Below are 25,794 nucleotides of genomic sequence, written 5' to 3'. Positions count from 1 at the left end.
ACAGCCCAGGGTCAGCAGGGGCTCATCCCATGGAACAGTGCCAGACGCCAGGAACACACCAGCCAAAACTGGGCATCCTGAAGTGACCCAGGGACACCTGGGGAGGCTCACAGGGGCTGTGGGGGCGGTTTGGGATGTGGCTGCCATGGGGATGGTGAAGTTTAACGAGGACAAATGAAGAGAACACGGAGCCTGGGGCAGCTCTGGGTGCCCCGAGCACTCCCTGGTGACCACAGCCCCCCAGGGGATGCCCAGGGCAGGAAGGGACCCCAAAAGGGGAGCTCAGCACCTGGAAGGAGCTCAGCACCTGATGAAGTGAACTCACCACTTGATGAAGTGAACTCTCTTGTTCCCCTGCAGGACCACGAAGCCGAAGGGGGTGAAGGCCAGGAAGGCTGCATTGCCAGACACGTCCTGCAAGGCAACGGCCAGGGCTGGTGGCCACCAGCACAGCTGGGCTGGCACGTGTGCCCTCTGCCCCAGGGCTGGGCACTGCACCACCCTGCGTGCCAGCACTGCCAGCAGCATCTCTCACTCACCTGTTATTGTCTCTACTGACACATACAGAATTTATGCTATTAATATAACATGTTATAGTTGTTGCAACTAATGTTTATTTATTAGTATATATTGTAAGTATGCTACTCTCTATATGGTTATTGTGTAGATATTCACAATGTATTTGGTATATATAATTACTATAATATATATAGTTTAATAATTATTTATTATCTCAGAATATCCTGAGTCGGAACCCACAAGGATCGCTGACGTCCAAGTCCTAAATATATAAATATTATATATAGCAATTAACCCAGAACACGATAACCCCCAGCTGCACTTCCCTCCCTCGGAGCCCTGCCCAGCCTGGGTGGCACCGAGCCAGTCCAAACCCACGAATTAGTGTCAGCACTTGAACCCAGCCCAAGGACTGCAGGGGAGGGGGCAGTGACCCTCCTGCACTGCACAGGGAAGAGCGGGGACAGGCTGCACTGTGAAAATGTCAAAACATGAATCCCAGGGGATTTTTGGCCAGGCCAGAAGTTCTGTCCGTCGCAGAAACAGAGAAGCAGAGGGACCCCTGTTCTTGTCACACAAATTCCTGCAGAGATCTGCACACAAAACCAGCACCAAGCACAGTCCAGGGCTCAGGTGAGCCCTGCCTAAGAAAGGAAGATCTACCTCTGTGGGTTTTTTGGGGGGAGGAAACAACTATGAGAGTACCACGAAAACTTCACAGGATTGAGTGAAGGGACACTGAGCTGAGATGGCTGGGGATGGGGAGCAACCCCTCAACCAAACTCCACAATCCACTGGGGAAGAGAGAGCAGAATCAGATTCATTTATTTAACTTTGGTTTCCAGATCCTTTAAGCACATTAACAGCAACTCTTGATGAATCAGGCAGAATTCTGCTGATAGATGTACAAGTGTGTATGTTTGTCCCTAGCTACTATAAGAACATTAATTAGTGTAAATCAAATATGTTCAAAAGGTTCTTGGAGTAAAAGGATGGCAATTACCTGACTCCAGCAGCAAAGGTCACAAATGGGTGGCTGCTGGCAAGACACTGCTTTAGACAGAATTCAGAGCAAAACAACCCTTGGGTACTCAGAAAGAGCCCATAAACAGGGAAACCCTCCCAGTTTACTGCAACTGGGTGTTTATGTGGCACAATTCAGGGAAAAACCCCAGGGAAAAACCCCAGCTCAGGCACTGCCCGAGAGGAGAATTTTCTGTTTGCTTTGTATCCCACATCCATCTGCACGTGATGGGATTACCAGGGACCAGAGGGGCCACATGCAGTGACTTCCTCAGTCAATAAAGAGCATTTCCAGCAGCAAACTGGATTATGGGCTGGGCAGGGCAGAGGGATGGACTGTCCCAGACAGATTAATGCCTGGTGGCTCCTCAGCCACATCACTGACCTTGTTCCTGCCTCCAAAGCTCTGCAGGAGAGGATGGACCTCCTGTCACAGCCGTCTGCACTGAGAACATTTTCCTCTGGCTTCCCTGGTACCCTGGGAGGGTTTCAGAGCCCGCCCCACTGCCCTGGTGCTCTCACACTGGCCAGGGACGGGGCCAAGGCTGACAGCCCCAGCACAGCCCCTGACCACAGCCCCAGAGCCACTGGCAGGTGACAAAAGCACCTGGGACAGTCCCTGGCTCCTCAGCAGATCACCACAGGCCACAGAGAGGAATCCAACCAGCAAGACCCCGAGGAATGAATTTAGGAACTGCTTTACCTTGCATGGGTGTGGGTCAACCCCGTAGGTCTCCAGAGTCTGGGCTTTCCTGAGGAAATTCAGCTCTGAAGTAGCTGGTGTCTGCCCACTGCAGGAGGGAAAAACCGGGAAAAAAAAAGAATATTCCATGGCAGACAGGGAGGTGAAGGGCAGCTACAGGGATCCTGGTAATGATAGAGCATCAGCCACAGCACATCCCCATCAGATTTTTTAGCACTGATCCTCTCCTGCCAGCTACATCCACAGGAGCCATGGCAGCACTGGGAAGGGTCAAAAGGCATCTGCCAAATGTAGGGATGAATTTCCTCCTTGCAGCACAAACATCTCATGGGGGGAAGGCAAGGGGAGCTTGGTGGCAGAAGGCAGCAGCCCCTGGCACACAAGGACAGAGCTTTGATGGGGTTTGGGAAGTGAAACCCACTTCCCTGCCTGGGAAGCCTTCAGGACACAGCTCCAGAGGCACCAGCAGTGCCATGGGATACTGGGGATTGCTGATGGTCTCCACACCTCACTGGGCAGGGCTGAGGGCAGGAGATGTTTGTCAGGGTCACTGTCCCCACCCCTGGGCTCTGCTGGCTGAGGCTGGAGCAGGTCCCAGCTGGATGCGACACACGAGGGCTCAGATTTCTCCTCCCCAAAATCCCAAAGAGGGACAGAAGTGCTCTGAGCACCACCGAGCCCTCAGCTCCTGTACCTGAGCTCTGACTTGTGGATCTCCGCGATTTTCCTCTCCAGCTTCTCCGAGTGCTTGGGGAAGAACTGGAACTTGGAGCTGTAACCTTCTGGGTGCTTCCCCGGGTCGTAGTCCCCAATCTCAGCTGGTGGGAGACAGATGCAGTGGGGAAGAGCAGCAGGAGCAGAGCACAGCGTGCATCCCCAGCACCAGGCAGGGCTGGGCACAGCCTGGCAATGCCCCGACCCCGCTCTGCTTCCCTGGCTGGGAGCGTTTGTCAGGCATTAACTGCAGCCAGTTAGTTTTGCTGTTTGTGTGGCAGTCACCTGGCAGCAGATGGTCACCGTCTCAGATTTATGAATTGCTCAAGCTGCAGGAGCAGGCAGGAGAGCAGGCAGGAGGGCAGGGGCTGGATGAGCCATGGGGACACCGTACAGGTGTACAGGTGAGAGCCCAGCACCCCTCCCCAGCCCAGCCCAGCCCTGGTGGTGCCGTGGGTGTCTCAGGTGCAGTGAAGGATGGGTTTCCTCTGCAGGAAAAGGGAATTTCTGCCTTACCCTGCAGGATGTAGGCAGCCAGCAATGCAGCATCCGATGTCTTGCACAGGAGCCTGCCGTGGTACAGATCCCTTTTGATCTGCAGGAAAACCAGGTACCTGGGGACAGGAGAATTCTTTCTATTAGGTACAATTTAAATTACCCAACCTGGCAATTTAGCCATGGAATACCTGCAGATACTCGCTCTGACATCTCTTTCCCAGCAGCCCATTTACCAAACACGGCACGTGCTGGGCTGATCCTGGCCAGGGCTGGGCTCACATCCACACATCCCAGCCCCTCTCCAGCCCGTGGTGTTCCAGGGACACTGTGCCTGCTCTGGGGCCAGGGCATGACCCCAGGGCTGCTGGAGATCTCCATCAGCCTGGATCCCATCGTGTTTCTCCACACAGCTGCAAACCCAGCCCAGCCCAATGCTCTCAAGGGGCTCTCATGGTCCAGAGCCCACCAGTGCCTGCTGCATTTTCCCTGCATGTTCAGCTTCCTCATCACGTGGATTTTCTCCTTCCCAAACTTTCTGTGTCCCTCTAGGTCTTGGTGTGTGCACCTAAATCCCTCCTCTGCGCTCGCCACGACCAGCCCTGCATCACCCAGGGCTGGAATGATTCCCCCAGCCCTGTCTCTGTGCCCAGTGAAAGGACAAACCACGTCGGAAAAATTATATATTCCAATAAATTTAAACCTAAGTAACATTTTTGGCTGCGTCATGTGGCATTTGGGAAAACCTTTAGCTGGTAAAACGTAAGTCATGGAGTGAAGGAGCAAAATGGAGCGCTCAGAAGTGAATTTAAATAACCAGACTCACACTCTGCAGTCCTTGGTCATGCCTCATTGCTCAAATCTGAGTTTATGAAGAGGTAAACTATTAATTTTCACAGATAAAATACATTAAAGAGAAATCTCGGTGTTAAAGTGGACTCAGTTCAGGGAAAAGTGAATTTTAAGCCCGGGTTCCAGCTGCAGCTGCAGGCACAGCAAGCAGGGGCAGCTCCCCTGCACGGGGGCTTCAGCCTGGCCCTGGGGGGTGTCAGAAGGCAGAGTTAGAGAACATCTGGGGAGGAAATTCTCCTCTGTATTCCACCCCCTGCCATGGGCAGGGACACACAGGGGCCTCACCACCCTGACAGAGAAGAATTTCCTCCCCGTATCCCCCCTCAGCCTGCCCCTGGCAGTGAGCAGATCCCGTCCCCCTTGGCCTGGCACTGCAGACTCTTGTCCAAAATCCCTCTCGGATCTCATGGAGGGGGCTCTCAGGTGTCCCCACAGAAGGCACCAGCTCAGAACCCTCCAGTGGCTCCAGCCCAGCTGCCCGAGGAAGGGCTGAGCCAGGGACCAGGGAGGGCTCTTGGGGTTCCACAACCAGGGCTGGTTCTCCAAGGCTGCAGTGATTGCTCCTCACGGGCTCCTCGTGTCCTTGCTCCCGGCAGGAAGAGCAGCATGAAGAGCCCCTAAAGATAGCAGCTCAGGAGAGGCTGTGCTGTCAGGCTGTGCTGTCAGGCTGTGCACGGCAGCTCCTGACGTCAGAGGGACACGGCTCACTGCTCCCAGGGAACCTCAGGGGACCTGGGACACTCAAACCCTCCCCGACAGGCCGAGCTCAGCGAGGACACCCCGGGCTGGGGACGTGCTCGGGCAGGGCAGCAGTGCCTGGCTCTGAAGTGGAGGAATCTGAGCAGCAGGGATTGTGTTATGGGGCCATGCTTGGAGTGCTCTGCCCTGGAGTGTGGGTTTGGAACTGACTGCACCCACAGACCGAGCCAGGGGCTTTAATCACAGAGCCCAGGGATGGTTTGGCCTGGAAAGGACCTTACAGTGTCACCGCATCCATGGCAGGGACACCTCCCACTGTCCCAGGCTGCTCCAGCCCCAATATCCAACCTGGCCTCGGGCACTGCCAGGGATCCAGGGGCAGCCACAGCTGCTCTGGGAATTCCACCCTGTGCCAGGGCTGCCCACCCTCAGCCTGTGCTCCCCACCAAGCTCCAGGTGCTGACCCAGCACAGGTGGGGACTCCTGTGCTTTTCCCCCACAGCAGGAAAAATGCCAAAGCATCTGGGCTGGTTGGGAAATCCCAATGGCTGTTGTTGTTTCCTACAAGACAAGTTTGTCCTTGTGCTCCTGCCCCAGCCAGTCCCCCCACAGTGCCCGTCCTCACCTGGTGATCTCCTCCTTCAGCGCCGCGGGGTCCGTGGGGTAAAACTTGACACGGAAGCACATGGTGAAGGGAGGCTGGGCTGCAGAGAGCAGGGACACCGTGTCACCACGGGCAGGGCTGCCCCCTCCACCCCTGCAGCACCCTGCTGGACTCAGGTCCTGCTCGGGGTCTCACCTGCCTTGTTCCCCCAAACTGCCCTCGGTAAAGGGGGACAGGCACTCCTCACTGCAGTGGCCACGGCAAGGGCAGATGGCCCTGCTAAAGCTGTGGGAAGTGCCAGTGGCTCTCTCCACCTGCCACCCAACCCATTTCCCATTCCCAAACATCACCTCCTCACCCCCATCATTGCTCTCCTGGTCTCCGTGGAGGCTTGTGGGGATAATCCTGCTCTCAACCCACCAGAACAGCTTCTGGGGGAGCCTGTTCCTGGGACAAGGGCTGGGAATTGACCCTGAGGGGACAGGCTGGAGAAAATGGGAATTCATCTATGATGGGAGGAGCACAAAGCCTGCCCAGACCACCTGCAACACTCACCCCGCATCTGCTTCACAACCGACTTGGTAAACTCCAGCCAATGCTGAAAGGAAAAGAAGGTCATTAAAGCCATGACTTGGTAAGGTGGGGAGGATGAGGAAGAGGAGAGTTTGCTCTGGCTGAGAAAAGCCACCTGAGTGTGGGTGAGTGGCTCTGGAGGGGAGTTGAGGGGAGAAGGAGGCTGGGACTGGTCACATCCACAGGGAGGGAGCAGCTCCATGCCCAGCTCCTGGCTCAGCATCTCCTGCTGCCTCTCACAGCCATGGCAGAAGAGCCCCGGGAGCCGGAATTGGTCGTTCTGTGTTAATATCGATCGGTGGGGAGCACAACACGAGGCTGTCACCGAGAGCTGTGCCTGCCAGCCCGGAGCGATTCTCATTCACAGCCCCGGGGCTCTGCCGGCAGGGAGGGACTGAGGGGACACCGGGCAGGGCTGGCTCCGCACCTGCCCTGTGCGACCCCACAGCCCGGCGTGGGACCGGCTCGCTGGGGCCGTGGCTCTGTGCCACTGGCCCTGGGACTGGCAGGACGGGGACACGGGGACAGGCACAGGAGGGACACGGGCACAGGGACAGGAGGGACACGGGCACAGGGACAGGAGGGACACGGGCACAGGGACAGGAGGGACACGGGCACAGGGAGGCTGAGGAAGAGCCCCTCAGCAGTGCCTGAAGCGATCGTGCCCCAGATCTCTGCCTCACGCTCTGGGTTTTGTCTGCAGGATGAGCCCGAGCCCCGCTCCCCAGCCCGGGCAGGACGGGATCTCTCTCACCCTTTGCTTGTCGGGGTCCACGAAGCGAATGCCAAAGTAATCCTTCTCCAGCAGGTTCAGGTGGTGGCAGAGAAGGTCAAACAGGTACTGGCCCTTGGCATCTCTCTGCAGGACAAAGACACTCAGTGACGGCACAGGCGGGTGTTGGGGCAGAGCTTGGGGTGTGTGAGGGGTCTGCAGCTTGAGAAGTGACACCAAGGACAGTGCAAACCCCACCGAGCTCCCGGTGTGGCATTGTCAGCTCCGGAGCCATCTCCCAGCCCAGCCGAGGGGCAGCTGAGGCAGTTCTGCCCCTAGGGAGGGATGAAAACTCCCAGGCTGGGGAATGTCGCGACAGCTTCCCAGGAGGGAGTTTCACACTTGAGCCGGCTGAGTGGGGGAGAACATTGCCCTGATGAAAAGCCCGGATAAAAAGCCCCGATAAAAGCATTATCCCACCTGCAGGATCCGCTTCTTATCATTCCTCTTTCCTCATCCCTCTCCACCCAGCTGTGTTAAACAAAAATAGGTTTCTGTGGTCAATTCCCGGCGGTGGCTACTGACCCTCTGCCCCCGGGCTGCAGAGGCAGAGATTTGGCCACCACACCCCCAAAACTCTCCTCGTTGCCCCCCTTCCAGTGGGGGCTGCAAAGCCCCTGCTGCTTTGCGAATGTCCATGGTTCGGGGTCATTAACGCTGAATTTGGGCTCACGCGGTCCCGTGTGATTCACAGCGCTCTGCGGGCTGCGCCCGGCTCATCTCCGCGGATCAAAGGCTGCTCCTGACACAGCGCTGCCTCCTTCCTCCCCTCAAACACCGGCACGCAGCGCTGCTGACAAATACACGGAGCACAGGCGTTATCTGATCAAACCAGGGCGTTATCTGATCAAACCAGGGCGTTATCCGATCAAAGAGCCGCTCAGCAGGCGCACGCTGCCGTGGGGCTCGGTGCCGCTCGGGGAATGTGCTTGTGTTGTAAATAAAGAGAATTTCACGCCGTGCCCTGGGGGCCCGGGCTGGCGGAACCAGGGGATGCTGTGCCGGTCCCGGCGGCAAACCCTGGCCGGGACAGCCCGTGCTGTCCCCCGGCTCTGCCCGGCACCGGGACACGGAGCAGGGACTGCGCCCAGAAATCGGGAACTGCCCCGGAGCTCTCCTGGAGGAGCCCGAGCCGAGGTAAATCACGGGAACTGAGGGAGGAAAAGCCGCCCGAGACATCGAGTCCAACCGTCCCCAGCACTGCCAGGACACCACGAATCCATGTCCCCAAGTGCCACAGCCCACAGCTTTCAGTCGCTGCAGTGCCCTGACTGGACACGGCTGGACAGCCTTCGGGGGAAGAAGTTTTCCTGATGTCCAACCTGAGCCTCCCGTGGCACAGCCAGCCTGAGGCTGTCTCCTCTCCTCCTGTCCCTGTTCCCCGGGAGCAGAGCCCGACCCCTCTCGGGGGACCCTCCTGCTGCCTGGGAGCTGGGGACAGTGACCAGGGACCCCTGAGCCTCCTTTTCTCCAGCCCCTTGTCCAGCTCTTCTCTAGACACAGTGCAGGAACTCCAGGTCTTGGAGTGAGCACTGGGGTTCTGGAGTGAGCACTGGGGTTCTGGAACCATCAGTGGGATTTTGGAGCCATCACTGGGGTTCTGGAGAGAGCACTGGGGTTCTGGAACCATCAGTGGGATTTTGGAGCCATGACTGGGGTTCTGGAGAGAGCACTGGGGTTTTGGAACCATCATTGGGTTTTTTGGAACCATCACTAGTATTTTGGAGCTGCTGCTGAAGCCCAGCAGAGCAGCCCAGCTCCTGCAGAGGATCCACGGAGCTCATACCCCTAACTCATTCCTAGCCAGACCCCAAGGACAGTCAGAGCCACCTGGAGCCGCTGCTGCAGCAGGGGAGGGGCTGATTCCACATCCCCAGCATCCTGTCCCTCCTCATCTCGCAGAGCAAATCTCACAGGGCTGTGCTCGAGGCTCCTCTCCCTCCCCCTGCCCCAAAGCAGCACGGAGCCTGCAGAATGCTTTCCTCTGTGATTTTCACAGAGGAATTGCAGGGAAGGACAAACCAGACACTCCCCAGTGCCTGGAATCTGGTGAGAGTGTGAAACCATGGATGGCATTACAGGGAAAATGCTCCCTCTTTGATCTCTCTAACTTGAATTAAACATATTCTAAATTAATCATTAGCAGAATGTCTTTCAGGAAATTATCTGAACTGCCTTTACAAATCACGACTTAAAAGAGCTCCCATTGCATAACACCAGCTTAAATATTCCTTGTTTGGATCTTTATATGTTCTTATAAAATGAGAGTCCTGCCTGGCTGAAGGATTTTGAGGTCAGCCTCCTGGGATGCCCAGGCTGCTGGGGAGACCACGCTGGCACACGCTGGGTGCCACGTGCCAGGCTGGCACCGAGGGCTGGCTCCCAATGCCAACACCTGCCAGGTCCTGTCAGAACCTGGAGGTGCCTCCAAGAGAGCCAGGGAAGGACTCTTCATCATGAACTCCAGTGACAGACAAGGGGGAATGGCTCCCACTGCCAGAGGGCAGGGCTGGATGGGATATTGGGATGGGATTGATCCCTGGCAGGGTGGGCAGGCCCTGGCACAGGGTGCTCAGAGCAGCTGTGGCTGCCCCTGGATCCCTGGAAGTGCCCAAGGCCAGGCTGGACACTGGGACTGGAACAATCGGGGATAGTGGAAGGTGTCCCTGACCCTTCCCTGGCTTTGGGAAGGAGCTCTTCTGGGAGTTTTGTGATCCCTTTCTATGAGGGAAAAGGGCAGGCTCTGCTGGCTGCAGGGAGATCCTGCTGGGATTTCCCAGTGGCAAACACTGTGGTGCAGGTGATGGGAATGCCTGTGGGATGGGAGGTCCCGACATCCTCATCTTCTCCACAGAGCTCAGCAGCTCCATTTGGGACGCCCCTGGCCCCTGAGCTGCACCCCAGTGCTGCCAGCCCAGCATCCCAGTCCCCTCCCAGTGCAGAGCACCCCGGATCCCAGTGCAGAGCTCAGCACACCAAGCTCCAGCCTCTGGGAAGGTGCACAGACTGCTCCTGCAGAATGTGAAATTTGGCACAAATTCCTGCAGGAACCAGGGCTCTGTGCAGCCACGGGCACCCACAGCCCTGTCAAACACGGCCTCCCAGGGCACTGCTCAACTTTTGGAAGAGTAAAGTAACCTTGCATTATTTGATTTTCCAAACTTCTCAGCCAAAACTAGGGTCATCCACAGACAGAAAAATAAACGAAAAAAAAAAAAAAGGAGAGATTTAAAAATAGCAGCTCCTGTGAAAATGAGCAGAGGGCTCAGTTCAGGAGCCTTCCTGTCCCACCCCAGGGCTGGGAACTCGCTGGGGGCAGTGGCAGCATCGCACTGCAGGATGAGCCCAGCTCTGTCCCCAAGCCTTGGCTGCAGAGATTGGTGGCACAGCCACTTTCCAAAACATTGGAAAGTTGTTTCACTCCAGCCGAGGCAGGTGTGGCACAGCACTGACCCCAAAGCCTGTAAACATCTTCACTTCCCACCCCTGCCCAAAGCTGCTACCTCCCCAGCACCACCAGACCAGCACAGCCACCCCCTGACCCCCCCACGGTGCCAGACCCCAGCCCCACCACAGCATTTCCACCTCCCCACGGTGCCAGACCCCAGCCCCACCACAGCATTTCCACCTCCCCACGGTGCCAGACCCCAGCCCCACCACAGCATTTCCACCTCCCCACGGTGCCAGACCCCAGCCCCACCACAGCATTTCCACCTCCCCACGGTGCCAGACCCCAGCCCAACCACAGCATTTCCACCCCCCCACGGTGCCAGACCCCAGCCCCACCACAGCATTTCCACCTCCCCACGGTGCCAGACCCCAGCCCCACCACAGCATTTCCACCTCCCCACGGTGCCAGACCCCAGCCCCACCACAGCATTTCCACCTCCCCACGGTGCCAGACCCCAGCCCCACCACAGCATTTCCACCCCCCCACGGTGCCAGACCCCAGCCCCACCACAGCATTTCCACCTCCCCACGGTGCCAGACCCCAGCCCCACCACAGCATTTCCACCTCCCCACGGTGCCAGACCCCAGCCCCACCACAGCATTTCCACTCTTGGGGCTCCAGTGCAGCGTTCCGCCCCCCCCCCCCCCCCCCCCCCCCCAGCTGCTCCAGGGATTAAACCCAGGATTTACAGCAGCAACAGAAACAGCTGAAAGCGGCTCCTTCCTGCAGTGTTTGGGTTGGAAATCTCCTTGTGGGCTGCCCACTTGGCCCTGCTTCCTGAGCTTAGGAGGAGATTATTTTTTTAAAGGAAACCGTCAAAAAAAGTCTATTTTACAAAGTGAAGTTTAAGCTTAAGTCTCTTTGGCAGCAACATCTGAGCTGGGAGAGATCAAAGACCCTCCAGCTCCACTGCCAACATGAAGAGATTTTCACCAGCAATTTGACTGCAATATTGTGGTTTAAATGCTTCATTTTCCAAGTTCAGCATCGCGCTGTACGAGCCCAGGGTTTCTCATCCTTCGGACAAAGTTAATGTTGGCTCTGAAGGCAGGGCTGAGTCCTCCTGCCTGACAGCTCTCACAGTGAGCCAGAGCCTCTGCTAAGCCCTGGAATGAGGAGGAAATGAGCAGAAATAGGCCTGAGAATATTCATTTGCAGGCAGGGAATAAGCAGCCCAGAAATCCATGAGGACACCTGGAGCAGAGCTCCCAGGGATGCTCTGCCTGCACTGAGCCCTCTCCCAGGGAGGGAGGTGTCCCCAAGGGACAGGACAGGGCTTGGGCTGTGCCTGCACCTCCTGGGGATGTGGGACACCAGAGAGCTGCCCTGAGACCCTGGACTGAGGGTGATGGACTTGGGCTGGAAGGGAACTTAGAGACCACCCCTATCATGACAGGGACACCTTCCATTATCCCAGGAGCTCCAATCCCAATGTCCAGCCTGGCCTGGGACACTGCCAGGGATCCAGGGGCAGCCACAGCTGCTCTGGGCACCCTGTGCCAGGGCCTCATCCTCCCAGGGATCAATTCCTGCCCAACATCCCACTGAACTCTGTCACTTTGAATCCATTCCCCCTTGTCCTATGAGGATGACAAGAAAGATGCTCTGGGAGCTGTAGGTGGATGCCAGGGGAGTGCCCACCTGCCCAGCAGAGCCCTGCCCACCCGAGGAGACTCAGAGGAAGGAAAAGGGGTTTTACATAACTCCAGTGTAATCCTGTTATATTTATAGCATATGCATTTCAGTATTAATTCCCTGTTATCTCTAATCCTTCCTCCTCGCTGACACAGTAATTTCTGTCTTCAAGACTTATCTGGGCAGTTTGATCCAGAAGTTTATAAAGCTCTTGAGGAGGAAAGTTCCTAATGAAGGGACCCAGAGAGCCTTAAACTCAGATTATCGATTCTGCTCTTAATCCTTTACAGGTTTTCAAACCTCTGACGTGCTGGCATATGCAGAAGGCTCCACACGGCTCCCCATCATGGAATTGCAGCCACTGATGTCCTCATTTAGGGAAGTCTGCAGTGGGACAGCAGTTTAGCACATTTCTAAATCCCTTAAAAATCAGGAACTTGTGCCCGGAGCACTCACCAGGCTCCCAGCAGCATCTGGGGAGGTTTGATCTCCTCGTTTATGAGTTCTCCTGACAGCATCCAAGGGCTTTGGAAAACTTACCCTGTGCTTTCCCCTGCGCTTGCCCAGCCCAGCACTGCAGCTCTGGCATCTCCCAGCAAGGAGCAGGAAAGGGAAGAGCCAAACCTCTCTGTCCCCCCATCCCCCTTCCCCAAACGGGCACTTTGTCCCTGCACATGGTCACAGGGGGTGGCAGCTGGGACTGATGCTGCTCCCTGTCCCAGCAGCAGCCCCGGGGCTGGGAGAGACCCTGGCAGGGTGGAAAGTCCCTCTCTGCTGAGCCCCGGCTCTCTCAGGACTGCAGGTCCCTTACCTCTCCATCCACAGGGCAAGGAAGGACATCCCCACCTCCAAATCATGTCCTGGGCTGGCACCAACCTGCACAGAGACTCACAGAGCATGCAGGGAATATTCTCCAGCCCTGACGCTCTCCGCAGCCCAGACCTTCCCTCTTGGTGACTGATGACATGTCACCTTCACTCTGCTGCCACGGAGCTTTTACCAATTACATTCAGGATTTATAAGTCTATAATTGAGCGGCACTGAAAATCTCTCTCCATAAGGACAAATTGGTTTTTCCAATAACTCAAACTCCCTTTTTTCATTCACGAAGCCTGGAGCAGCTCCATGTGGCTCTTGTTGAATTTGGCTCTCCCCTGCCATTAGCATGCAAAAGGCTCTGGGCACCAGCAGCTCTGGTGTGCATTGTTTAGAGCCAATAAATATGTTCAGAGAGATGATCACAAGGAATGCTGGCTCTCAGGAGTCAGACCTACCTGTGCAGGAAAAGTTCTGCTCCTGCAGGCTGGGCTGTCTGGAGCTTGTGGGAGCCAGGAACACTTTGCCAATGGAGCTGGGAAGGCTTTGGAGAATTCCTGAGGGAGCTGGAAAGGGGCTCAGCCTGGAGAAAAGGGGGATCGGGGGGATTCTGTGGCTCTGCACAACTCCCTGACAGGAGGGGACAGCCGGGGGGATTTGGGATCTGCTCCAGGGAACAGGGACAGGAGCAGAGGGAACGGCCTCAGGCTGGGCCAGAGGAGGTCAGGGTGGATTTTGGGAACAATTCCTTTGTGGAAAGGGCTGTCCAGCCCTGGCCCGGCTGCCCAGAACATCCAGGAGTCCCCATCCCGGGGGGGGTTTGTAAATGGGGCCACGGCTCAGTGTGACCCTGATGATCTCAGAGCTGGTTCCCAGCCCCGGCAACTCCTTGCCACAGGGTTGGTGTCAAGTGCTGTACCTGAGCCTTTGCATTTGTACCCAGGGCTCAGCTGTCTGTCTGTCTGTCTGTCCAGGAGCTCCAGGGCCTGTGCTGGGTGCTCTCTGCTCCATGGTCCTGAGTTCCACACTCCCAAAGGATCCCAGAGCTGCCAGCCTGGCTCAGCATCTTCAACTCCAGCAAAGCTGGGCCAGACCTTCCCAACCCCACGAGCTGCTGGGGACAGCCTCGGGGAGCTGAGCGAGGTAGGGCAGGCTCACACCTTGTGTTTCCACCCCTGCGACCCCCGCATAACCCGAGAGGCTCTGGGGAGGCCCCTTGGGGCAGAGGTTTGCAGGATTCTGGGGGAATCGTGCAGTGGGAGCAGCATCCTCCTGCAGAGCCTGCAGGAGCGAGCCCTGCAGCCTGTGCTCAGGAAACAAAATAAACCAAGCAGAAACATCAATCTGTGCCTGCCCCTGGCACCCAGAGCAGCAGCACCCCTGGCTCTCTTGGCAGAGCTCCTGCCCAGCCGCTCGCTTCCCTCCAGCAGCAGGGCTCGGGGGAGGCAGGAAACAAACTCTAAATGCTCCATAAAAAATTCACTTTTCGTGAAAGCCAGGGGAGGTACTGGAAGCAGCACAGGCGTGAGGGGTGCCCAGTGAGCCACAGCCCAGCTCTGCCTTAGCCCTCCCTGCCTGCTCCTGGCAGTGGGTGGGACAGAAACTGTCCCCAAACCAGCCCCAGGGTCCCACAGACTGTCCCCAAACCAACTCCAGGGTCCCACAGACTGTCCCCAAACCAGTCCCAGGGTCCCACAGACTGTCCCCAAACCAGCCCCAGGGTCCCACAGACTGTCCCCAAACCAGTCCCAGGGTCCCACAGACTGTCCCCAAACCAGCCCCAGGGTCCCACAGACTGTCCCCAAACCAACTCCAGGGTCCCACAGACTGTCCCCAAACCAGTCCCAGGGTCCCCAAGGCCATGCTGGACCAGCAGCCCCGGGCCACAGCTGGGGTGGGGCTGGAGACAATGCTGAGCATCCAGCAGGGTGGAATGAGTTTAATTTGCTTGTTCTCCACAAGTGTCCCCAAGCCCTAGTTTCAGTGGAAGGATTCAGTGTGAGCTGTTAGGACCAGCAGTGTATGCCAGGCCCTAAGGAAGCAGCTCAATCCCATGGGAGGGGTGTCCTATACCCCTGCATCCTCCAGAACCAGTGGAAGCATTACAGCTTCCCCCAGATTATCCCCCAGGGAGGATGTGGGTCCCTGCAGGCTCCTGGATGGAGTGGGGGAATGTGGGGGGTGCTCAGCTCATGCTTCCCCATTTAAAACCAGAGCTAAAATAACACAACAAAAATAAGGGAAAATCCCAACTGCAAACACAAGGCAGACACTCAAAACCCCAATTCAGACTCAGAACTAAGAACAGGTTCAAAACTAATGAATATTTCCATCTCCCAGAATTGCACCTCAGGAATAAAGACCATGATGCACCAAGAGAGCAGCTCGAGCCTCTGAGTGAGGCAAACCAGATTTTATTTGTGCTACAAGAATGACCATATGTGGAATCCTTCTGGGAGCCTGCAATCAGTCAGATTAACATGATAATGAACTCTGATTTGCCCAGCCACGGCCAGATCTTTGTCCTGGGAGAAGTGGCACTGCTCCCTGAATATTAACAACGAGGACTCGCTTTTTCTAGCCAGAGACAGCACTGGGCTGCAAGAGGGTCTTACTCACAGGAGATTTCCAGGGAAAGGCTGGGAGCTGAAGGTGTAAGTGATCCACACTAATAGGGGGCAGAGAGCAGAAACTTCCCAATAAATCTGACAGCACCTTGAGCAGCAGTGGAGACACAGACAGCGCTGGGGGATGGAAACCTGCACCACAATCACGTTCTTTCAGCAATAACCCGGGGGTCACTGGATAACACGGCGGGCACTGCTCAGGCAGCACCTGCACAGGTGAGAGGGGGAGAGCCCAGCCCTGGGGAGAGCAGCCTCACGGGGCTGGAAAAGCCTGTATGGCAGAAAATATTTCCAAAGGGGCTCTGGGAAGGCTGTGCCTGCTCGGGGGTGCTCTGGGCAGTCCCTGGCTGGCTGGGGATGCTGTGGGAGCCAGGGATGCTGCCCAGAAATCCCAGCAGGAGCCGTGGGATGTTGCTCTCTGCTCCCCTTCCCCCAGGGGACAGCTCAGGGCAGGGAATTAGGATGGGCACAGGGACACTCGCCCTGCCCGTGCCCCCCATAGCCACCAGCACGGCAGCCTGGCCACTTCTGCACAGCACTGGGTATGGAAAGGGAAGGGGACAGACCTTCCAGAGGGGGATCTGCATCCAGGATCCTCCAAGGCACCCAGGACCATGTCCTTGCAGGGAGACAGCAGCACAGCAAGAGCCCTCTGAGGGAAGGGGCACCAGCCCCAGCCCCTTTTCCAGGAATTCCCAGCCCAGAGGAGTGGGCAGAGGCTGGACAGGGATCTGAGCATCACCAACCAGGGACAGGGCTCTGAGCATCCCCAGACAGGGACAGGGAGTGGGGCCAGCATGGCTGATCTCAGCCCAGCTCCTGCTCTGAACTCTCTGGCAGCTTCTTGAGCAGCTGGGTGTGGAATTCAGAGAGCCTGAGCTTTATTCAGCAAGGTCTGAGCCAGCAGCACGCTCACCTGGGAGCCTGGAGCTGCAGTTTCACTGTGCCCATGGCTCTGGCTGGATGGGGCCCTGCCCTGCCCTGCCCTGCTCTGTGCCACAGGCTGCAGCTCCGGCCAGGACCAGGGACAGGGACACTCACCTCCCATCCTGCTGCTTGCCCAGATCACCCTGGCACCAGCCCAGCTCCACCTCAGGACAGGAGATGCCACTCAGGGCTCCTGCTGCCCACAGCTCATGGCACCACAGCCCCAGGGCTGCCATGCCCAGTGCCACACCAGTGCCACACCAGTGCCACCACACCAGTGCCAGTCCCTCCTGGCCATACCTGGTGTGCTGCTGCCACTCTCTCCATCGAGGGGCTGTGCCAGTCCTGGCTCACCCCTCAGCCAGACTGAAAAACCTCCAAAACCCAAGCCAAAAAACCACACTTTGCATCCCAGATGACTCAGAGCCAACTTGTTTTCCCCCCTTCCCAAGCAGATTTTTCTCTCTTAATGAGGATTGAGGTTGAAAAAGAAGCTGACCTGGAACTGCAGAACGTGCTGAGATCGTTCTCCTGCACATCACAGACCCTGCACATCCAGCAGCCCTTTGCCCTGTTAATGTTTCAGCTGCTCAAGTGCACACTGAGCATTTACAGCAGTCTGTGGTTTTGGGGAAAGTGAGGGAAGAGAAACTGCTGTGGCTGACGTGGGTTTATTTCTAAAGGAGATCTCGGGAACAGACACACGGAGCAATGCATTTGTCATCGCAGCAAGGCCCGTATTTAAAGTCTCTAAATACATATTCATTTAAATGCAAATGTCTGCTTTCACCTGGGACCCAACAAAAGCACTGTGAAGTGAACCCTGACCTTTCCCGTGCCTCTCGATCCCTCCCTGCCTTCCCAAGCCCGTGAGCATGGCCAGGACCGGTGACCTTGCTGGGAAGAAAGCAGCACCCTGCCAGGACCTGCCACCCCACAGGATCCTGGAGTGCTCTGGGATGGGACTGCACTGCCCCTGGTCCCGGGAGCAAGCTGCAGGAACAGGGGATTGCAAGATGCCATCCTGCATCCCTGCATCCTGCATCCCATACACCTGCATCCCCTATCCCTGCATCCCTGCATCCCATCCCTGCATCCCCTATCCCTGCATCCCTGCATCCCTGCATCCCCTATCCCTGCATCCCTGCATCCCTCCATCCCTCCATCCCATCCCTGCATCCCTGCATCCCCCATCCCTGCATCCCCCATCCCTGCATCCCTCCATCCCTGCAGCCCTGGGCACAGGGACAGCTGTGCCGGGAGGAGAGAGCCCATGGCTGATTCCAGCTGCAAAGGGATGGGGCTTTGCTCAGATGCTCTGTTTTTAAAGAAAAGCCCCAGAAGGGCTCTGTCCTTCCAGTCACGTGCCAGTGTCACACACGGCCTTTTCAGATGAACCCCAGAGAGCACGGAGTGCTCTGGTTTGGGGATGGTGATGGGGGCTGGCATCTCCCTGCACACACCCACGGGGCAGTGCTGGGGTTCTGCAGGGACCATGGCACAGAACTCCATCCCCTTTGGCTCAGAGCAGGCACTGCTGCCCCCAGTGCCCCCGGGGTGCCCCCACCCCTCACACCAGGCAGGAGCACACCAGGGGCTTGGCAGGCAAAGCTCTGGGTTCGGGCAGTGTTTGCAGCAACACCTGCAGGAGGGATGTGCCATCCCCTCCATGGCAAAGTCTTGCAGGAGCAGAAGGAAAACTGTTATTCCATCCACTCCCCAAAGCGTCCAGCAGGATCCAGCTGCCCACAGAAAGCCACAAGCAGGATTATTTACTTTGTTGTTTTTTTCCAACAGAAACCAGTGACCTTATTTCTGTGTTCTGTTCTGAGCGCAGGCACATCCCTGCCTTGGCAGCATCACAGGCCCTGGCAGGGGACACGGGAGGGCTGGGCACTGTCCCCTGCTGCCAGGCACCAGGACACTCCTGCTCTGGGGGAAGAGGCTGCTCCAAACCCCGGTGGCTGTGTAAGATCCACCCAGCCCAGGGGATGAGAGCAGTGGCTGCTCCCCAGCCCAGGTCACCCAGGGCTTCCCCCTTCCATTCTCACTTCATGGAAAAGCCATGGAAAAAGCCCAGTAAGGGAACAAGAGCCTCTTGGCACCCCCTACACCCCTCCCTGGCACTGAACTGGAGGAGCAGCCCACAAACCCAGGATTTCTGTCAGCAAAGCCATTCCCCACGTTACACTGGGGAGGAAGAGATCCAACCCTGAAGGCAGAGCTTCCATGGCTCCGAGCAGCCCCATGCCCTGGGAGCAGCAGCCCTGACACCCAGGAACAGAATCCCAGAAATCCCAGACGCCGCTGGAGAGCTGCCTTGATGTCCCTGTGTTTACTTTGCACATCAAACCCAGCAGAAGAAAGGATTTCAGCTCCACTCCACAAAAGCTGTTTGACAAAGCACCAGGGCTGGAGCACAGACAGGTCAGAGAGAAGCCAGGAGCATCCCCAGGGGAGGGGGACCCACCAGAGCCCCCAGAACCTGTGCCAAACCCATCCCCTGGCACAGATTAAAGCCAAGGGCAATGTCACACTCTGCTGGAAAAACCTCCAGTGGCAAAAGGGGCCCCTGGCTTGCCGAGGACAGAGCCACCAGTTCAGGTGCTCTGGGGGTCCCATTCTGACCCCTCCCTGCAGGGAGATCAGCAGCAGCTGATCCCTGATCCCCACAGCTGCTTGCCCATCCATTTATATTCAAATTAACGATGCCCTCTTTGCCCCACCAATCCAGCTGGGCACATCCCAGGGCTCAGAGCCACCCCCAAACCCATCCTTGCTGCAGCCAGGGAAATGCTGCCAGCCGAGGGCACACAGAATAAAAATCCCTCAACTCTCACTGGACTTCCATTTTAAACTGAAATCCAAACCATCCCCACTCTCAAAATCCTCAGCGAATGGCAGGACAATGCCTGGGAGTGCTCCAGGGAGGTCCAAAATGCAGCCCCCCACCCGGAGCAGTTGGAGTATTTCTGCTCATGGAAAGAATGTGGGAATTGCAGACAGACGGACAGACAGAATGCCACCGGCCCTGCCAAACTTGGCCAGCTCATTAAACAGACCCCAGCAAGTCCAAATTCCTTTATCACTATTAAAAATCAACTCCTGGCAATGCTAAAAATCAGAGACATGGAAAGAAACTATCTGAATTCCAAGTCTGTGTCAGTGTCCCAGACAGCCACCCCAGCCAGGGCAGTGACACTGCTTTAAATGCTGCTTACAGAGAATTTCATATTTACAGATAAAAATAATCCACAGAAGCATGGCCCAGGGGACCAGAAGCAGCTGAGCTTGCTTACAGCCTGAGTTTCGGGACAGATCTGCACTGACAGCAGCAGCTCCTGGCCCTGCTGCACCTCCCCAGGACAGGGGGCAGGCACTGAGCCCCCCCATCCCATGGGACCTCAGCATCCCCTGTCCCTGTGACCCCACAGCAGGCCAAGGGCTGTGCCCACCTCCCCTGCCCAGCTCCAGGGGCTGTTCCCATCACCCTGCCCAGATCCAGGGGCTGTTCCCATCACCCCTGACCAGATCCAGGGGCTGCTCCTTGGCACAGGAGCACTTTGCCCCCCCAGGCTGCTGTGTGCTCAGAACAAAGCTGTTTTACACGAGCCCAGCCCTGGATTACTCGTGTTGAATGGGGAAAGTCTCTGCTCCCAGCCCAGATGGCCTCGTAAGCTCCCCCAGAGCCGGATGAGCCCGTGGGGACAGCAGGGCTCAGGGAGCGAGGCTGTGCTGGGGCTGAGCATCCCAGAGGGAACGCTGCACAGCCACAGCTCCTCCTGTCCTGCTTCCCCCAGCACCCACATCCCTCTGCCCTGTCTGAGGAGCCCCTTCAGGTGTCTGAGAGATGAATAGTCCCTACAGAAAACCTCTGGAATGAGGTGGGAGCCCAGCAGTGGATGAGCATTGGAGAACCAGGATGGAAGCAGGACCTCGCAGCAGGTTTGACCTCGCCAGGACAAACCAGGACTGGGTCACAAGCCTGAAGTGACCCATCCTCCAGTACTGTCCATTCTGCCAGTGCCACAACGTGGCCCAGCTGCTGAGGGAACATTCCCCATGCCCAAAGCCCGAGTTTAAAACCCTTGGTGTGACCTGTGTGGTAACATCTGAGCCCACCCAGTAATGTGGGGAGGGGAAGGAGCGAGCAGAGCTGGGTCAGTTTGGTACTGGGCTTAATTGAACAGCCAGACCTTCAAGTACAATGAAATAAAGGAGATGAAGGTGGTAGAACCATGCAAATGTATTGGAAAAGCCCTCCAAGAGTCCAACTCTTCCCCCAGCACTGGGATGGAATTGAACGCTCTGGCTCCTGAGTTTATTTTAAAACAGAGGCCTGCAGAGGCAATAAAAATAATTACAGTAATGAAGTCATTGTGCCTGCACTATCACATCGGATTATCTCAGGGCTGACAGAAGATGAGTCCCTGAGGAAAAGTCTCCCTTTACTCTGCGAGTCAGGAGTGCTGCCAGGACAGCCTGGGCACCACCAGGGTCAGCACAGCCCCATCAGTGCCAGGACAGCCCCATCAGTGCCAGCACAGCCCCCATCAGTGCCAGGACAGCCCCATCAGGGTCAGCACAGCCCCATCAGTGCCAGCACAGCCCCATCAGTGCCAGCATAGCCCCATCAGTGCCAGGGTCAGCACAGCCCCATCAGTGCCAGCACAGCCCCATCAGTGCCAGGGCCAGCACAGCCCCATCAGTGCCAGCACAGCCCCATCAGTGCCAGGGCCAGCACAGCCCCATCAGTGCCAGGGTCAGCACAGCCCCATCAGTGCCAGCACAGCCCCCATCAGTTCCAGGGTCAGCACAGCCCCATCAGTGCCAGCACAGCCCCCATCAGTTCCAGGGTCAGCACAGCCCCATCAGTGCCAGCACAGCCCCATCAGTGCCAGGGTCAGCACAGCCCCATCAGTGCCAGCACAGCCCCCATCAGTTCCAGGGTCAGCACAGCCCCATCAGTGCCAGCACAGCCCCATCAGTGCCAGGGTCAGCACAGCCCCATCAGTGCCAGCACAGCCCCCATCAGTTCCAGGGCATGCCAGGCACTGCTGGGCTCGCTGCCACCATGGAATCCCATTAGAACCATCCCTTTCCTCCCTGTGCCCCCCTTGAGGGGCAGCTCCTTCTCCAGCACAGGGCTCCTGCAGAAATCTCCTTTTCCCTGCTGCCAGCTGCTCCTTGATCCCAGCTGGCACCCAGTGCCAGGAGCCTCTGGCTCCTCTCCAAAGGGCACTGTTGGCCAGGGAGTGTCCAGCCCAGCCCTGCTGTGCCAGCTCCAGTCCAGCTGCTCTGTCCCAAACCAGGCTGCCAGGGACAGGGACAGGAAAAGTGAGGCAGCACCTGCAGCACGGCCGAGCTGCCAGAGAGGAGAAATCCTCCTGTCCCAGGTCGGGAGAGCTCCGGGCTGGGCTGAGGAAGGGCTGAGCAGTGACTCAGCCCTGGCAGAGCAGCTCTACATCCACGGCTCAGGGATGTGAGGGAACAGGCAAGCAGGACCTTCATCCAGCACGGCTCCATCCTGGATGTCCTCCCCACTGAGACACCTGAGCCTGCCCCAGGGCATTTTTCCTGAATTTAACCCTCTCCTGGCTGGGATCCGCTCACACCAGCAGCTGTGATGATGGATTTTCACCTGCTGCAGCAGCCAGACCAGAACACCTGAGTTCAGTTTGGAGAAGGCTCTGGGGAGATCTCAGAGAGCTGGAGGGGGACAAGGGATGGAGGGGCAGGACACAGGGAATGGCTCCCACTGCCAGAGGGCAGGGATGGATGGGATACTGGGAATTAGGAATCCCTGGCTGGGATGGAATTCGCAGAGCAGCTGTGGCTGCCCCTGGATCCCTGGCAGTGCCCAGGGCCAGGCTGGACACTGGGGCTGGAGCAGCCTGGGACAGTGGGAGGTGTCCCTGTCCACCCAAACCAGTCTGCAGGAAATCTGTAAAAAATCCAATTGCAGCTAAGCTCAACACGTCCCTCATTGCTAATTGCAATCAGTCACCAGTGCCTGGGTGCAGAGACCCTTTCCCTGCCCAGCTGCCTCATTCCAGAGCAGCAGGAGCACCCTGGAGCTCCTTCCCTCTCCCACAACTCTTGTGCCACCGAGTGCATTTCTGATTATTCGTGTTACAAAGGGCCCTCAGCCCCCCCGGCAATATTTCCCTCCCTTAATTAAAGATGGCAGCAATAAACATGAAATATGGACAAAAGGAGATTTTAATAAATGCTGCCTCAGGGAGCCCAGAGCCAGCCTGGAAACTTTTCATATCTGCTGCCATTGTTATGGAATTCAAACAATATATCGCCACATAAAAGCAATATTAAAAATAATTATCATAAATTAGCCTCGGGTAGGCTGGGAGCCCCCAGGTGGGGGGGGGAAGCTCCTTCCCACAGAATTTTGAGGCAAAGCCACGTGCCTGACTCGTATCTGCTCCATCTGACTGGAGAAGCCAACACTGGCACCACCTCCCAACACCACAAACAACAACAAACACTTCTCTGCCTCCCATTCCTGCTCTCAGTTGTGGATTTCAAGGTGGCCACACCAGAAATAATTAGTCAGAGCCTAATTAGTTTTCCCTTGCCCTGTGGAGCAAGGAGCCAGCTCCCAGACAGCATTCAATAGCAGGATTCATATAATTGCATTCGGGAAGACAAAACTCTGGGCAAAGTCCAGGTTTAAGCATTTAAATTGGAATTTCTTTGGGACAGGGACTTTGGGCACTTCAGGGTTGTGTAGAAACTCACCTCATTTTACACCTCTACAAGAGAAGGCTCCGAAAGTCTGACTTTGTCCTGAAAACAGGACTCTGGCAATAAATAAGAAGGATAAGAGTCTTTATGGGCAAACCCCATCTTCTGACCCCAGTCCAATGAAGGATCTGCTGACAGCAGAGAGCAGCCACCGAAACTGGTGAAAAATGAACCCTGTCAAATCTGTTTGAGCTTTTGATGTGTTTAAAAATTGGTTAATAAAGGCAACAGTGGCAATTTAATAGATTTAGACTCTGGCAGACACTTAACCTGGTATTGCATGACATTTTGATTAAAAATTAGAATGATACAAGAGCAACATGACACGCGCTAACAGGATTAAAAGCTGCCTGCAACGCAATTAGGATGCTGCAACTGCTGGGTGGTTTAACAGGGATCCTTGGGAAAACAGGCCCAGTTCCCAAGATTTTCAACAAAAAAAAAGCCACAAGAAGCCAAAGCAGAGCTGTGCAGGTGGCAGAGAGCACAGAACAGGGAGCAAGAGGGTGCCAGGTCCGAGCAACTGGAATTGTGAATTAAAGGTGAGTTAAAAATCAGCATCCAAGCAGTGGCTGCCCCATCCCTGGAATGTTCCTGGCCATGGATGGATGGGGCTTGGAGCACCCTGGGACAGTGGAAGGTGTCCCTGACCATGAGTGGGATTTCAGGTCCTTCCCAACCCAACCCAACCCAACCCAACCCAACCCAACCCAACCCAACCCAACCCAACCCATCGTGGGTTTGTGATTTCCTCTCCAAGCAAAGCGCTCACACCTGGCAATGGGAAGGATGTACATCCATCTTCTCAAACAGAGCACATCTTCCCCAGATCAAAAATCCCACCTGGACTCAGGAGGGAGATGCTTTGCAGATAGTAGGAGTCCAAGCCAAGGCACATCTTTTCTGGGAATATTGTAGGAATTATTGTCACGGCTGCCCCTTGCTGGAGCTCCAGGCTGCACAAACAGCATTAAACTAACTGCAGGCAGCTGATTAATTCCATCCTGGCTTTCTGCAAAGAGCCACACACAGCTCCAGCTCCACCCAGAATCAGCTATTTTGAAGTCACCAGATAACTCTGACTTCTAATTTTATCTTTTGAATAAAACAAGCCCAAAAGCCCCACAAGATGACAGGCGTGCATTCCCAGCCAGGTAATGATCATGTGATAAACCAGGCCCGTGGCTTTTGGGGAGCTTGGATTAGACAAAGAGAGACAAAACCTCCACATTTTCCCTTAGTAAATTCTTCCCACACCTTTAACACTTTCTGTTAAAGTAGCACTCAATCCTGCCAATGTTACACCAACGTCACCCGTGCCCAGATCTGGTGGTATTTTGGGGACTAACTAGGATTAAAAGCACATTTAACACCTGGTCTCTCCCCCAAATCCCTCTATCTCCTTCCACCTCAGCTGAACTTGTAAAACCACAGTTTCTAGTTGTTTGTTTTTTACTTTTTTTGTTGTTTTGTGTAGTAGTCACTCCAGGCTGGATGAACAGCCCAGCTCCAGCAGCCGTCCCAGATCCCTCCAGGTGCCTCCAAACACAAGTGCAAATTTAGGTAGGAAAAAAGGCCAAGGTTTTGCCCATTTTAGCATCAGAGCCCAACACCCTGCTCACCCCTGGCCCTGTTACCACCCCCAGATCTGCAGCAGTGCCCTCCCCGAGCCTGGAGCACCGACCAGCAGTGCAGGGCAGCGCTTGTCACGCCGATGCTTTTTGACTAATTACTGCTATAAAAAGCAAAAAGCTGTCAGAGAGAATTATTCAGCTTCTGCAAGAGTGAAACAGAGACAAGTCTGAGAGGAAATGGTGCCACTTCAGACTCCAGTGGTGCCTGCAAGGATTAACTCAAGCCTTGCAGCACCTGCTAAAGACATTATCTGCTGCACCCATCCCAAAATGTTCCAAGTGCAGAGAAAATGGGGTGGAGGGCAGCTCGTGGTGCGGGAGAGGCTTGGGGAGCAGGAGGGGTTTGACTCCAGGGCTTCTGTTTTTAGAATCACAGAATCACAGGATGGTTTGGGTTGGGTGGGAAGGGACATTAAAGCTCCTCCAGTGCCACCCCTGCCATGGCAGGGACACCTCCCAGTGCCCCAGGCTGCTCCAAGCCCCAGTGTCCAACCTGGTCTGGGGCACTGTCAGGGATCCAGGGGCAGCCTGTGCCAGGGCCTCACCCTCTCAGGGAACAACTTACCCCATCTATCATTTTTTTCTTTATGGTTTGAAGGTAAATCTTTGGTGAGCTGTGCTGAAGGAGCTGGCTCTGTGAGCTCCTCCCTGTTCTCCAGCACAGAAAAAATATTGCCACAAGATTTTTCTTGACACTGAACTCTGTCACTCAGGTAATAAAGTGGATTGATTCCAAGGCTCAAGGCAGGCTCGGGGCAACTCCCTCAGGCACCAAAGGACTCAGTCAGGAATTCCTACAAATGGGCATTAATGGCAAATGGCAGCAGAGTCACAGACGCAGGCTGTCACAATTGGTTCCTTCCCCCAGAAGGAACCCCCAGTACACGTGGGATGTGCAGAGACATCCAGCCCTGGGGCAGCTCCGAGAGCCTCTGGGCTCTCTCCAGCACTTCCACATCCTGCTGGTGCTTGCGGCTCTGCAGGTGGG

The 25,794-nt window shown here is 56.2% G+C and overlaps 1 protein-coding gene across 4 annotated transcripts in view; it reads right to left on the bottom strand.

Annotated features, from left to right (window-relative positions):
• FRMD5 (FERM domain containing 5) overlaps positions 1-25,794 on the bottom strand; it is a 57,421-nt gene that overhangs the window by 6,247 nt on the left and 25,380 nt on the right. Inside the window, exons 1-8 of one of the 4 annotated variants that reach the window (XM_062501400.1) lie at positions 7,148-7,210; positions 6,937-7,110; positions 6,165-6,207; positions 5,631-5,709; positions 3,476-3,573; positions 2,940-3,063; positions 2,246-2,333; positions 326-414 (exon numbers count right to left, since the gene is read on the bottom strand). In XM_062501400.1, coding sequence (XP_062357384.1) covers positions 326-414; positions 2,246-2,333; positions 2,940-3,063; positions 3,476-3,573; positions 5,631-5,709; positions 6,165-6,207; positions 6,937-7,110; positions 7,148-7,189 — 737 coding nt within the window. In that variant the 5' untranslated portion in view covers positions 7,190-7,210. Of the gene's footprint in view, positions 1-325; positions 415-2,245; positions 2,334-2,939; positions 3,064-3,475; positions 3,574-5,630; positions 5,710-6,164; positions 6,208-6,936; positions 7,111-7,147; positions 7,211-25,794 lie in introns of those variants that run through there. The other 3 variants (XM_062501397.1, XM_062501398.1, XM_062501399.1) reach the window with 3 other exon arrangements.

The sequence above is a fragment of the Cinclus cinclus genome, chromosome 13 (genome assembly GCF_963662255.1).
Source record: "Cinclus cinclus chromosome 13, bCinCin1.1, whole genome shotgun sequence".
Lineage (NCBI taxonomy): Eukaryota > Metazoa > Chordata > Aves > Passeriformes > Cinclidae > Cinclus > Cinclus cinclus.
This window is presented reverse-complemented; position numbering and strand designations above follow the sequence as displayed.